This window comes from Theropithecus gelada, chromosome 11, assembly GCF_003255815.1.
Source record: "Theropithecus gelada isolate Dixy chromosome 11, Tgel_1.0, whole genome shotgun sequence".
Taxonomy (NCBI): Eukaryota; Metazoa; Chordata; class Mammalia; order Primates; family Cercopithecidae; genus Theropithecus; species Theropithecus gelada.
The window spans coordinates 39,057,954-39,073,129 of record NC_037679.1 but is presented as its reverse complement, the minus strand read 5'-3'; the positions used below and the strand labels follow the sequence as shown (position 1 = coordinate 39,073,129).

At 39.4% G+C, this 15,176-nt stretch overlaps 1 protein-coding gene and 1 long non-coding RNA gene across 6 annotated transcripts in view; one reads left to right on the top strand and one right to left on the bottom strand.

Annotated features, from left to right (window-relative positions):
• Positions 1-3,385: 3,385 nt before the first annotated feature.
• LOC112633986 lies at positions 3,386-8,787 on the bottom strand. Its single transcript, XR_003121706.1, has 3 exons — positions 8,414-8,787; positions 5,945-6,070; positions 3,386-4,420 (listed from the first exon to the last, which is right to left on the bottom strand). It is a non-coding gene; the product is annotated as an uncharacterized LOC112633986 (long non-coding RNA).
• PPP1R12A (protein phosphatase 1 regulatory subunit 12A) overlaps positions 7,274-15,176 on the top strand; it is a 162,645-nt gene continuing 154,742 nt past the window's right edge. For 3 of the 5 annotated variants that reach the window (XM_025400850.1, XM_025400852.1, XM_025400848.1), the window contains exon 1: positions 7,274-9,371. In XM_025400850.1, coding sequence (XP_025256635.1) covers positions 9,135-9,371 — 237 coding nt within the window. In that variant the 5' untranslated portion in view covers positions 7,274-9,134. The remainder of the gene's footprint in view (positions 9,372-15,176) is intronic. The other 2 variants (XM_025400849.1, XM_025400851.1) reach the window with 1 other exon arrangement.

The following is a 15,176-nucleotide window of genomic DNA, read 5'->3' as shown; positions in this document are numbered from 1 at the left end:
ATTAAGTTCCATTTCATGTGTGTTAGGCTTGAAGATTTCATGTCAGTAGGCAGTTGTGTAAATAGGTATGGGACTTAGGTGCAATATTTTGCCTTGAGGTGGGGATCTGAGAAAAATTAAATAGAAAAGAGAGCTAAAGATGAAATCCTGTGAAATAAGATGTAGGCAGAGAAAAAGGGGGCTTATAATAGGAGTCTGAAAAGTAATTAGAGAGTTAGGAAAACCCAGAAGAAAGTAGTATCATGGAAGACAAGGGAAAATTTCCAGAGGGAGGAAATATTCACCATGGTCAAATAATGTAAAGCACCCTTTGGATTTAGCAAAGACATCAGTGCTAATCCTGATAAAACTAGTTTAAATGAAGGTGGTTGTTGAACCAAACTTGAGTGGACTGAGGAATGAACAGAAAACATGGATATATGTAGAAAGCTGAAACTGGATCCCTTCCTTACCACTTATACAAAAATCAATTCAAGATGGAGTAAAGACTTAAATGTTAGACCTAAAACCATAAAAACCCTATAAGAAAACCTAGGCAATCCATGCAGGACACAGGCATGGGCAAGGACTTCATGACTAAAATAGCCAAAGCAATGGCAACAGAAGCAAAAATAGACAAATGGGATCTAATTAAACTAAAGAGCTTCTGCCCAGCAAAAGAAACTGCCATCAGAATGAACAGGCAACCTGCAGAACGGGAGAAAATTTTTGCAATCTACCCATCTGACAAAGGACTAATATCCAGAATCTACAAAAACTTAAACAAATTTACAAGAAAAAAACCAAACAACCCCATCGAAAAGTGGGCAAAAGATATGAACAGACACTTCTCAAAAGAAAACATTCATGCAGCCGAGAGACACATGAAAAAATGCTCACCATCACTGGTCATCAGAGAAATGCAAATCAAAACCACAATGAGATACCATCTCACGCCAGTTAGAATGGCAATCATTAAAAGGTCAGGAAACAGGCCAGGCACAGTGGCTCACGCCTGTAATCCCAGCACTTTGGGAGGCCGAGGCGGGGGAATCACGAGGTCAGGAAATCAAGACTATCCTGGTTAACACGGTGAAACCCCATCTCTACTAAAAATACCAAAAAAAAAAAAAAAAAAAAAAAAATTAGCCGGGTGTGGTGGCGGGTGCCTGTAGTCCCAGCTACTCAGGAGGCTGAGGCAGGAGAATGGCATGAACCTAGTAGGTGGAGTTTGCAGTGAGCAGAGATGGTGCCACTGTACTCCAGCCTGGGTGACAGAGCAAGAATCCATCTCAAAAAAAAAAAAAAAAAAAGGAAGTCAGGAAACAACAGATGCTGGAGAGGATGTGGAGAAATAGGAACACTTTTACACGGTTGGTGGGAGTGTAAATTAGTTCAACTATTGTGGAAGACAGTGTGGTGATTCCTCAAGGATTTACAACTAGAAATACCATTTAACCCAGAGATCTCATTACTGGGTATATAACCAAAGGATTATAAATTATGCTACTATAAAGACACATGCACATGTATGTTTATTGCAGCCCTATTCGCAATAGCAAAGAGTTGGAACCAACCCAAATGTCCATCAATGATAGACTGGATTAAGAAAATGTGGCACATATACACCATGGAATACTATGCAGCTATAAAAAAGGATGCAGGGACATGGATGAAGCTGGAAACCATCATTCTCAGCAAACTATCACAAGGACAGAAAACCAAACACCACATGAGCTCACTCATAGGTGGGAACTGAACAGTAAGGAAACTTGGACACAGGGCAGGGAACGTCACGGGGGGCCTATTGCAGGGTGGAGGACTGGGGGAGGGATGGCATTAGGAGAAATACCTAATGCAAATGACGAGTTGATGGGTGCAGTAAGCCAACATGGCACATGTATACCTATGTAACAAACCTGCAGGTTGTGCACATGTACCCTAGAACTTAAAGTATAATTAAAAGAAAGAAAGAAAGAAAGAAAGAAAGAAAGAAAGAAAGAAAGAAAGAAAGAAAGAAAGAAAGAAAGAAAGAAAGAAAGAGAAAGAAAGAAAGAAAACATGGATATGTAAACCATGAATATAGATGACTTTTTATCAGGAGCACTTTGTTTTGTGAATTGGAGAACAAACATTAGAGTTGTATATAAGGTCAAGGAAATATTTTTTGTAGGAGCTATTTATGGGTTTAATTTTAGTATTTCTCAACAGGGGTTATTAGCATTTTGGGAAGGGTACTTAGTTATTGTTTGGAAAATTCCCACACATTGCAAATTATTTAGTTATTACTCTCTTCCTCACTAAACCACAGTAGTGTTCCACAATCATTTTGATAATCAAAAACACCTCACCCACATGTCCAAATATCTCTGGAGTAATGGCATTGACTCTAATTATTAGAGAGTCACAACACGGTCTCCCATAATCCATTCTTTTTCTCCCTCAATATTTTATTGTAAGAAATATCAAACAGCAAAGTTGAAAAAATAGTAAAAGATACTTGGATACCTGTGACCTAAATTCAGAAATTAAAATCTTACCAAACTTGCATTATCTACTTATATGCATTTGTATTTATTTTTTATTTCATGAAATCATTTGAAAGGAAGTTGTCAACATCATATTTAACATACTCATCTCCTTAAATTAAGGATACATTCCTACAAAATCACATTATTATTACATCTTAGAACAGAAATAACAAAAATTCCTCAATATCATCTAAAACAATCCATATTCAAGTTTTCCAATAATCAATTATATATAATTGATTTTTTTCCAAACTGGAACCTAATCAAAATTTACAAGCTTAATTGGTCATTATGGTTTTCAGTATCTTTTAATCTAGAACATTTTTATTTAAAGTTTTTTACAACACTGACTTTAAAAGAGACCAGGCCAGTGCCCTAGAGATTAACCTACATTTCAGGTTTTTCTGATTAAGTATGTGTGGTATCATTTAATATGTTACTTCCATGTTTCTAGTAAAGTGACAGTTGATCTGAAAGGCCTGGTTAAACTCAGGCTAAAATTTAGGTAATGCTTAGGCACATAATGGAGGTGGCTCTACTATTAATGGTGCTATGCTTGATCATGGAATTGAATCTTTGGTCAGTATACATCGTTGATTGCAGGGAATGAGTGTTTACATTGTTATAGTTTTAGCACTAACAGGGCTTGGTACATACAGAGTACCAATAGGGTACTCATAAATACTGGCTTAACGAATGGTGAATAAATAAATGATTTAAACTGATGTTAAGTGATACCTAATAAAACTGAGAGTTGGGTTTTGACACACATATTCTAGAATCCTTGGTTATAGATCTGAGGAAACAAATTGAGTGTTTATACACTCAATTGCTGTTACAGTTTTTTTTTTTTTGTTTTTTTTGTTTTTTTTTTTGAGACAGTCTCACTCTGTCGCCAGGATGGAGTGCAGTGGCACAATCTCAGTTCACTGCAACCTCCGCCTCCCAGGTTCAAGTGATTCTCCTGCCTCAGCCTCCCAAGTAGCTGGGACACCAGGCACACGCCACCATGCCCAGTTAATTTTTGTATTTTTAGTAGAGACGGGGTTTCACCATGTTGGCCAGGATGGTCTCGATCTCTTGACCTCGTGATCCACCTGCCTCAGCTCCCAAAGTGCTGGGAAAATGCTGGGATTACAGGCATGAGCCACCACGCCCAGCCACTGTTGTAGTTTTAAATCATGTATTTTATAAGGAGCACATAATCTTCTGTTCACTTGAGTGGACCCCTTCCAAGGCCCTGAACTTAATTATTTGTAATTTTAAATCCTTTTTCTTAAAGAAGAATCTCTAAACTGTAACAATATCAGGTTCCAGAAAACCTGGATACACCCTCAGCTCAGATCTTTCCCGGTTAAATCAGTATCTTTTCTTCTCCCACTCTTTACTGCAAGTAACTTCAGAAATTGTTTTTCGCTCTCTTTAGCCCAATTTTTTTCTTCAGTACATTTAGTGGTATCTGAATTAAAATGTATTCATTTTCTGTCCCTCCTCACTAGAATGTAAGCTCATTGATGGCAGGTACTTCATTTGTTTCATTCACTCCTGTGTCCCCAGAACCCAGAATAATGATTGACAAAGAACAGGTGCCAATCAATACATTTTTACTGACTGACCTCAGATCCACCAAACTGCTACATTTCAGCCATGTTTGTGGCACAGCTATGTTTGGCTAGTGGGAGTCCCAGGCTTACGTACCAGCCTCCATGAAGCAGCCATTCATTTTGAGATCCTGTCACATTCTGGCTACTTCCAGAGATCTGTGAGCAAATCCTTGCTGTTCAAGAGACCAACAGACTTCTCTCCCATTCTTTTGAGCCTTGGTGTCACTTATTATTCTCAGTGAAATCCTTCTTTCCCATGGAAACACCCAAGGATGGCTTGGGTGAACCCCTCTGCTTGGTTCCACCCTAAGTAAAAATAACATTCCATGGAATTATGGTCAAAATTTTTGTAAAGTGAAAATAAAGGCAAATTTAGAAAACTGCTATTTTTATTGATTTATAGTGCTCTGCAAATAGAACTTCATTAAGTTTCTAGCACCCTCATATACTAATTCCAATCAGATCACTAGCCCTAAACTCTTATTAAATAGAAATTGGTGGGTGGACATTTCAAGTTAGGAGGGAAAATGTTTTGAAAGCAACTTCTGCTTTCTTCCTTGCCACAAACCTGCCCTGAGGCAAGGAAGCAGAGTTGCTATCAGTTTAAATAAGGGAAGGAAAAGGCAAATACAAGAACACAAACAAAATCTCAATTTTTTTTCTCTCTCACATACATTATTCATTTAATCTTTAAGACAACCACATGAAGCTGATATTCCCACTTGCCAAAATTGAGCACGGTCAGCATGTTTTGGTTCTCATGAATACCTTACTTTGTTTTTGCACTCTGGTCTGTGAAGGAATTTTAAAGCTTTTCCCGGGATTTGATTTGAAGGACAATTGAATGGATCCCTCAACTAAATACTAGTGATCCAAGACAGAACTCATGCACTTAAACTTGCCTTCCAGATATTGAAGAAAACTTCATCTTGTAATTTATTCTTGTAATTTCAGTGCCATGGAGAATGACTCTTATTTTTGAAATTCCTTCAGTACAGATATTTCATACAAATTGGCCTTCCTGCCAATTCCTTGCCTTGACACCTTGAGTTGGGTGTGCCACTAAGGCCTATCCTGTAACCTTCACTTAATTAGTCATAATTATTATTACACATACTAATTAAAGTCAGCCAGCTTCCTAAAGTGTAGGACATGTAGACTGGTGGTACATGAGGTAATGTTATAATAGGTAGATGTAACATTAAAACAACAGTGAAGCACTTAGCAAAATATTCTTTTTTCACTATCTTTTCATCTTTCTGATTATGCTAAATTGAAAAATCTTAGGTTGATGCTCATATGTCCAACCCTTACCAATATCCCTTTTTTAACAAACTGGGAGCATGGCTTGGGCTCAGGCCCTTGACAGACAACCTAACTAATGTTTTGTTTTCATTGTATTTGCTTTAACAGTCTTATGTCAAGTGAAAATGTTTTTCACTTACCAAAGCAACATAATGTTGCTTTAAAATAAATTTGTCTTAAAAAGGCTAAAGAAAACATTAAGGAAATACCAGTATTTGTGGTTCTTGAATTTGGCAACAAAATTGATAAAGTTTGGGAAATATTAAGTTAATTCCTATGAAAGGGACATGTGACATTCTGACACGTGATACAGGTTGGGAGTCATGTGCAATGAAGATGAGTTATTTCTTTAGCAGCATAACTGCACTCTAGATTATTGCCAGACACTCATCTCATTTCCAGTTTTGGGAGACCAAAGAAGTTTCATGAGCATATCAGCTCTTACTTGTACTGTGATAGGCTTAGTTTCTTGAAATGAAGTCGGATGTGGCAGAAAATTTACCCTAAAGTAAATTAGAAACTCACCTTGTAATCCAGAGGCAAGGCAAAGGATTAGATGCTATGATCTAGAAATCAGGATTGATCTAGCAATGGAGTCTGAAGCAAGTTAGGGTGGTTCCGTGTTGGTTCTGGTCAACTCCCTGTGTAGGACTAAATAAATTATGATGTGAACAGATTGTAAACTTTTCTCCAAAAATTTTTTTTTTTTTCCTACTTTTGAGACAGAGTCTTGCTCTGTCACCCAGGCTGGAATGCAGTGGTGTGATCTTGGTTCACTGCAACCTCTGCCTTCTGGTTCAAGTAATTCTCCTGTATTCTCGCGTTCAGCCTCCCGAGTAGCTGGGATTACAGGTGCATGCCACCACACTCAGCTAATATTTTTATTTTTAGTAGAGACAGGGGTTTTGCCATGTTGGCCAGGCTGGTCTCAAACTAGTGACCTCAGGTGATCCGCCCACCTCAGCTTCCCAAAGTGCTGGGATTACAGGCATGAGTCACCCTGCCCAGCCTTTTCTTCAGGTTCTTAAATAAAACATTGGAAAGAAATTATTATGCAATGGAAGAGAGTTTGGCCCAGGTGTAGAATACAGAAGATTTAGAAACAAGGTCTTTGTTGACTGTTCTATTCTCAAGTGTATAAATGTAAATTAGTATCTCAGATTTAAATTAGGGATAATTTGTGTCTGTGTTTTTTTTTTTTTTTTTGTAAAGATAGGTTCTAGCTCTGTCGCTCAGGCTGTAGTGCAGATAGCTCACTGCAGCCTCGAACTCCTGGACAGAGTTCTCCTCAGCCTCCCAAAGTGGTAGGATTACAGGTGTAAGTCACTGTGCCGGGACTGTGTGTGTCAATAAAAAATTTTGCTTGTTCTGGAATTAACCCAAGGTCTTCAGTACCATTAATTCACTAACAACAATTAAAAAAAAAACCCTCCCTAAAGACAAAGTAGGTGGCAGTTGAAGAGCACTTTCAATATTAACATAGAGTATCTTGAACCTTAGAGCCACGAAAGAAGAAAAACTAAATTCAGTGAAATTTGCACATGATAACAGTCTTGGTGTTGGTTGGTTGGTTGGTTTTTCCCTGACAGCTTCTGGGAACTGAATGAACTTAATTATGTTTTATTAATAAACTATTATTAATTTTGCATCCTGAAATAAGTGCTTGAATCAGGAATAGCATACTTCCCACTAAACTCCTTTTGCCTGAATGAAAACTTGAGATACCCATCTGTATTTCAAGGGCACTTTTAAGAGCTACCAAATATGCCATAACATTCTTGGAAAACAGTATATGCTGTCAGTTTGCCTAGGTAGAGAGAGGAGCTGATAAGGAAATCCTCAAGTTCCTTTCTTTTATTCTGAGCTGTATTCTGTGGATAGGGATTTTGCATTTCAGTGCTAACAATGTTTTTCAGCACCTAACACCATGAATATTCAAAGGTCTGATGTTATCATTAATGTATGTTATGAACATACAATGGTACATCTTATGAATATTACATTCATTTTCTATTTCTACAATGTTTTCAGGGGAAATATTTTTACCCTAACCTGGATTCTATTACTATCCTATTAATTGTGGTTCAGAAAATTGTCTCACAGGCAGAGTAGTTTCTTAATTATATTTTACTCAATAATTTTCTCAATATGATAGGCTGTGTAGTCCACTGGAAAAGGCATTATGCTGACAGTAAGAAAAGCTTATTTGTTCACTGCTCTATCTCCAGCACCCAGAACAATGCCTTACCCAGAACAGGTGCATAGTATTTGCTGAGTGAATTCTAATTCTACTTCTGGGTAAAATTAAGTAAATTATCTAGTTCTTGAGGGACTCAATCTAGACGACCCCTAATCTTCCATGGTAAGGTTTTGTGGTTTTTATTTTGGCTTTTCTAAATGCTCTAAAAATAGTAGTGGATAATAACGATGTAGTGTTCAGTAAAATCAACTGGTGGAGATTGCAGATAGATGGCTCATAAGACATCAGTATTACAAATCCTATGTGTGTGCGCGTGTGGTCATACAAGGCAAAGTTAAAGTCTTTTTTTATGAAGATGATAAATTACAGTCTTGTTTGGGCAAGTGAACTCAAGAGGTGGTTCAAATAAATGTCATATTTTTCATTGTATATTCAGTGCCTAGTACAGTTACTGGCTCATAGTAGGTATTCAAAAAATAGTGGTTGAATTAATAGCCTTCATTAACATTCCGTTTAAATACTAGACGCAGCTAGGTCTCTAACCCTCCTTAGAAAGAGATGGAGCTGTAACCAGAAATCCCTTAAAAGGTAAGGACCAGTAATCAGGCTGAGCTAAGCTCATGGGTCCTACGAGACAGGCTTAAAGCACTGAAGGAAGAGAACTCAAGCGTGAGAGAAAGCAAAACAAAAGTAAAGAGAAGAGGAAAAACATTTCTAAAGTGGGGGTTGGCAGGAAGCCACCGCAATTACCGCAGGTCAACCCTGGCCAATAGGTGGTCACCTCAAGAACTTACCATTAAAACCCTCGGCTACACAGATCTCACTTTTAAAAGGTTATTAATTCTGACATGCCCAAGTTCATCTGAGTTCCTTAGAGCAACCACCAGCACCTACTTCAGGACCTATCCTCCATTCCATTCAAATAATGCAGCCAATAGGAAAATCCTCCGCCTTGAGCCAACGACTCAGCGTAGCTGAAACAGGCCGGGAGGCAGATCTGCCCTGTGGACCCTTGCAGTTCCACTGCTGGCCTCCGGATTACCGGGAGCCCCCAGCCCGGCAGGACAACCTTCCTTCCCCGCTTCCTCCTTTCCAGGTCTGTCCCAGCCCCCGCTGCCTGGGCCACACCCGCTTCCCTCCGGTGGCCCAGCCACCCCCGCCGCAGTTCGCGGGAGCGCCTTTCCTGGGGCGGGCGCAGACCCAGGGCGCATGCGCACTGGTCGAAGGGCACCTCCCAGGCCGGATCTCGCGAAGTTACGTTAGATTGGCCGCCGGTGACGGGTGGCCGTGCTGGGGGCGGGAGGGCTTCTGGTAGGAAGGGAGGTCCGCTCGGCCGGGCGCGCCGCCCCAGTGCTCTGTGGGATACTGGAAGTCTCGAGCGTCTCCTCCCGGTTCCCAGCCCTCCTCTGGCTCTCACTCATAGAAACATTCACACACCCCCTGCCTCCCCTCTCTTCCCTCTCCGCCTCCCCCTTCCACCCCTCGCGATAAGAAGACCCGGCGGCAGGAGAGGGGATGAAGATGGCGGACGCGAAGCAGAAGCGGAACGAGCAGCTGAAGCGCTGGATCGGCTCCGAGACGGACCTCGAGCCTCCGGTGGTGAAGCGCCAGAAGACCAAGGTGAAGTTCGACGATGGCGCCGTCTTCCTGGCTGCTTGCTCCAGCGGGGACACGGACGAGGTCCTCAAGCTGCTGCACCGCGGCGCCGACATCAATTACGCCAATGTGGACGGACTCACTGCCCTGCACCAGGTCTGTGCGCCCAGTCGCCGGCTCTCCTGACCCTGAGGGTCCTCGTCGGCCTCCCGCCGGGGCCTGCCCTCAGTTCTCCACCTCTTGAGGCTGGGGGCGGCGGGAGACTCCCTGCTGCGGGGTGAGGGGGCGGTTTCCCGAGAGGGCGGGAGGGAGAGCTGGTGGAGGGGAGGGCGCTGGGCTTGAGGCCCCCTTCAGAACAGTTGCTGGTGGAGTTGGGAACCGGCTGATTTCCGGGGCACAGGGGAAAAGGAACTGTGGTCGTCTTGGGGCCCCAGGGCCATTGGTGGATGAGTCTGGGATTTGGGGTCGAGACAAGGAGGGGTGTAGTGGGGTTGTGCCTGGGCCCCCGTGTCAGTGATAAATTCGGAGGGGTGGATGCTGAAGGAAGAAAACTAACAAGAGGCATTAGGGACGCTTAGGCAGATGAACATCTTTGACTTGTAGGTAGGCATTGGATTTGTTGCACTTTTGAGTACTTGATTACAAATGATGATGATAATAGTAATCTAGAGCCCTAAGCCGAGTGCCCTGAGCGAACGATTTCCTGTTTTCTCATTTATTACTCTTGGTCACTGGGGAGGGGGAAACAGGGTGTAATTAGCTGATCTGCACCGGCTGAAAGGAAGGGGATGGAAATGGGTAGAGTAAGGAAGCCCTCTAAAGGGTTTGCCCACCTCCGGACCGGAACGTGTTGAGTCTGATACTCGAAGTTTGCCGCAATGTCAGAGATCCTTGAGCCCCAGGTCCTGGGGTGTGCACTGGTGTTAGAAAGAGAAGAATAAATAGGGGACACTCTTTTCAAAGCCGGTTACCAAGCTCTGATTTTTCTTTTGGGGGTGGGAAGAAAAAAAGACTGGTCACAAACTTTTCTCAAAATGGATGCTTTGTGCATGTTAAAGTTTTATAGTAGTCTGATTGGGATCTCTCAATGTTAGCCAAATAAGGAGAAACTATTGGCAATCCAGAGATAATGTTGCCTTGCCTTTAACAGGCCAAAAGCAACACAACCATGTAGAGTTCTGCATAAAAAGCAATTTTTAAGTGATGGTAATAGGTGACAAGACATAGGCTTTTTCGATTTTCTTGGCGGGCAACTTGGAATAACTATAATAGAAAATGACTTTGCAGCAATAGCTTTCCCTTACAATGAAAAGACTTGTAAGCTATCTCAAAGTTGCCTTGGTTGTATGTGGAAGATGCATAGCCTTATTTCGAGTAATGCTGTAGTAAAAACTTGTTTGGGAGGTTGAAAACTCAAGGCTTTATTATATTTCATGAATATTAACTTGATGCCTTTTTAAAAGAGGTGTGTAGTGACATTTTTCCTTGTATTGCTTAGTGTTTAAGGGAGTGATGACCATTTTAAATTTTATGTAATGGAATTCTCGTATTAGACTTGGAGTATAGCCTTTGTTTACAAAGTTGACTGGATACATTGAAATTATTGACAAATTGCAGGACAAATATGGAATTAAAAATGTGGCACCCAGTAAAAATATAACAGGGTATCTAGCGTTTTCTCTATTTCATTAATTTAGATTCTCTAATGCATAGCAAACTTTTTATTTGGGTGAAGTTTATTTAAGGCATATCATAACTCTTAAGATTTTAAAACCATGGTGTTGAGAATGAAAGAAACTTTTGGCATTAAAAATGATAATGTAATTATGTAAGATGAATCTTCAAATTTCTTTCAAGTGTACTTTACACGTTTTAGTGTTTTAGTGTGAAATAGATTTTGATTATTACTGTAGGAGGTCAGGATAATTGGATAATTTTTCGCATCAATATGTTTTATTCAAATTGTCAAATAGAAATTTAAAGTTACTATTGTTGTGGAGGAACCCAATTGTATTGGCCTGGAAGAAGATGAAAATTTTTGATATTTACATTGTTGTAATACTGGTTTAGGGAGGAAGAGAAAATACATTTAACTGTCTTCTTAAGATCTTTTTTTCTCCTCTCAATATTCACATGTTGCAAGACTTGTCAGACTTACCAATGTCTTCCTGATTAACTGAATTCAGTGGTCAGTTTGGTGTTGTGTAGCTGTATCTTTATTGGGTATTTTGTTTTAGTTGACAAACACTTAAACAGAAGTTTCTAAATTTACACCATTTGCATAATACCTTTCTGTCACTTTTTGTCACTATGAGTGTTTGACCCGATAATTTCCAACTGCCTCCCCTTTTCCATAACATTTTTCCTTATCTGCAAATTCCTTAAATGAATGAAGCCAAAATCTTTAAAATATCAAGCATTAAAATTTTTGTTATGTTTTCTTCACTCTCATTTCTTATTTATCAACTCTTGTACTTTTTTCCCATTGTTACTATGAAAACAGGGAGTTCACTTTGGGCAAATTTAGGACAACAGCTAGTGAAAGACAGTAAATAAACACACACACAAGAAAATTTTAACTTTTAAGAAAAATCTCTAAACTTAGCTTGTTTTCCATACTTAATTCGAAATACTAAAATCACTGATTTAATAGTCCTTGAATAGTTTTTTTAAAATTTAACCTCAAAAGATCATAGAATACCTAAAATGTTTTACTGGGTTAATTATTGTTTATTCTTTTTTGAATATTTATTTACTTTTTGGTTTTGATCAAGTGTTCTAAATTTCATTGTCTAGAGAAAAGTTTTAGGAACGTCACAACCCACAAATATACTTTTACAAAATATAAAATCTAGCATTTTGCTTTTATTTTAAATATAAACAGCTTATATTGAAAGGTTTATTAATTTGTTGAATGTGCTCCCTCATTAGAAGTTATAAAAGATATCCAGTCTTCAGCTGTTCTTTTTGTATAGAAATATGTTCTCTATATAGAAGAAAAAGTAGTGTTTCTTGTCAAATTTCCTATCTTAGTCTCCAGAATAGCCTTTCTTCCCCACCCACTCCACCCGGGACCTGACCCCCAAAGCTACAAAACAGCACAGAGTTAACCATAGATATAAATTTCCGGTTTTCTAGTACCGAGGTCTAGAGTAGAATTTCATTATTACCAATGGGGCAATAATCAGCTTCTGATTTTATAGCTACCTGGTAGAGTTTTACAGTATGTGATTATATCTCTATTTTGGCATACTTTATGAAGATTTAAGGAGATTAATAAGGTTATATATAGAATGCCTTATTGCTGATTCTTACTGATACTGGTGTGCATAAAATACAGGGCTGAGATTTTTCTCTAGCAGTTTTGAGTTTAGCCTGTTGATTTTAACCTTAAAATCTTTTCTTTTTCCTCTGCGCCAGTGACTTCCAAGTCAGTTTACAGTTCCGTCATTTCTGCAAAGCTCCAAGCCTCATTTCCATTTTTTTGGGTTATGTATTGATTTAAAATGAAATATTATTAAATGTATTGCAATTTTATATTTAATAATGTCTTTTAAGTAGTAATACAGTAAATACAAGTTCACCCCCTTTGCCATAGAATGGCAACTACTGTATTCACGTTAACCTTTGTGATTTCTTCAAAGGATTTCTTGCTGTTCAAACATAGATTTTCATAGTTGCAATTCAGTATTATAATTTTACGTTTATCCCTTAACATTAGAGGTACTTCTTTAGACTTTACCAGCATCCTTTTTAACTAATTATTTTAAAGTACTATTAATTTGGTTATAAGACTGTTTTACATCACTGTCAGGAATTTCTTTAAATTCAGCCTACAACAGGTCTATCTTTCCTCATCAAGCCTACTCTTCTCATTGATGTCCCTGTTTTTGTCAGTGATCTTTAGATCAAGTTAAACATTTTAGTTATTGTTTACTCATTCCCCTTGTCTATGTATAATCCAGTCTATCTTCTAGCTCAGTCTTTTCTTTACAATTACCTTGGCATCAGTTCTTTTCCTTGCCATTCTTTACTGGCAACCTAGTTCATACCTTTATTATTTTATTTTATTTTTTTTGAGACAGAGTTTCACTCTTGTTGCCCAGACTGGAGTGCAGTGATGCTATCTTGGCTCACCGAAACCTCCACCTCCTGGATTCAAGCGATTCTCCTGCCTCAGCTTCCCAAGTAGCTGGGATTACAGGCGTGTGCCACCACGCTCAGCTAATTTTGTATTTTTAGTAGAGATGCGGTTTCTCCATGTTGGTCAGACTGGTCTTGAACTCCTGACCTCAGGTGATCCACCCACCTCCGCCTCGCAAACTGCTGGGATTACAGGCGTGAGCCACCGCACCTGACCTAATTTTTATCCCTAGAGTATAGTAATAGCTTAATTGTTTTTCCTGCCTCTGTTCACTCCCTGATTTAATCTAGCATGCATATTGCTGTCATATTAATCTTTGAACAGTATCACTCTGATGATGTCACTCCTCTCTCTGAATTTGGATATAATACATTTTATCATTTAGCTTATGGTTGATATATCTCCATTGTGTTGTATCCTTTATAGAAATGGGTTAACTTGCTGACATTTTAACCAGATCTTTACATTTTTTATTTCCATGCCTTTAGCCATGCTTTTTATGCTCTCTCCCTCGTTTGCCAATTAAAATTCTAGTCATTGTTCAAGATTCTCATTCTCTTCTCTGGGGTGTTCACTGTACCTTATATTTTGTCTCTCCTGCAATAAAAACACTTTTTACTGAATAGTGTTTGTGTTTGTCGTCCCTTACAGCTTCTGAGGACCTAATCGTCCACATTTTTGTATTTCCAGAGCCTAGCACATAGTGGGTGCTCATTAAAGGTTTATTGAATTTTATCTTTTTACTTCAAATCATCAATAGTAAGTTTTACAGTTATTTGTGAAATACATTTTTGAAACCTTCGCATCAGATACTTAGCATATTGTTCTTGCACATAATGGAATTTGTGTGTTTATGAAACAGATTAAAAACTTTGTTGTGGATTTCAATGTATTTACTTTGAAAAATTCTTTTTTTTTTTTTTTGAAATGGAGTCTCATTTTGTCATCTAGGCTGAAGTGCAGTGATGTAGTCTTGGCTCACTGCAAACTTCGCCTCCCAGGTTCAAGCGATTCTCCTGCCACAGCCTCCTGAGTAGCTGGGATTACAGGTGCGTGGCACCACGCCTGACTAATTTTTTTTGTATTTTTAGTAGAGATGAGGTTTCACCATGTTGGCTGGGCTGGTTTTGAACTCCCAACCTCAAGTGATCTGCCCGCCTTGGCCTTCCAAAGTGGATTACAGGTGTGAGCCACCGTGGCCGGCTTAAAAAATTCTTAATATTGACCTCCTTTCTTTTAAATTCTAAAGCAGTCTAGATCTTGGTTAAGTGGTAGAAAAATATATCCAGTTGAGTCATTAATTAATTACTCACTTTCTAAGAGTCTGAGCTAGATCCTCTAGAGCAGAGGTTCACAAATGGCTGGGCCGTGGACAGGTCGGTCCATGACTTGTAAAGAACCAGGCCACACAGCAGGAGGTGAGCGACACACTGGAGAGCTAGCATTACTGCCTGCAGTCCGCCTCTTGTCAGATCAGCAGCGGCATTAGATTCTTATAGGAGTGCGGACCCTATTGTGAACTGTGCTTTTGAGGTATCTAGGTTGTGTGCTCTTTATGAGCATCTAATGCCTGAAGATGATCTGAGGTAGAACAGTTTCATCTGGCCCCACTCCCCAACCCCCATCTGTGGAAAAATTGTCATTCACGCAACTGGTTCCTGATGCCAAGGTTGGATACCACTTCTAGAGGAATACAAAGTAGGATGTTCCATGTTCTATACTATTACAATTTTAAAATAGTTTTTCTTTTACTTTCCAGTACACACAGACTTACAGATAGATTTAATATGAAATCCTTTTGCTCTTAAAGTACAAAT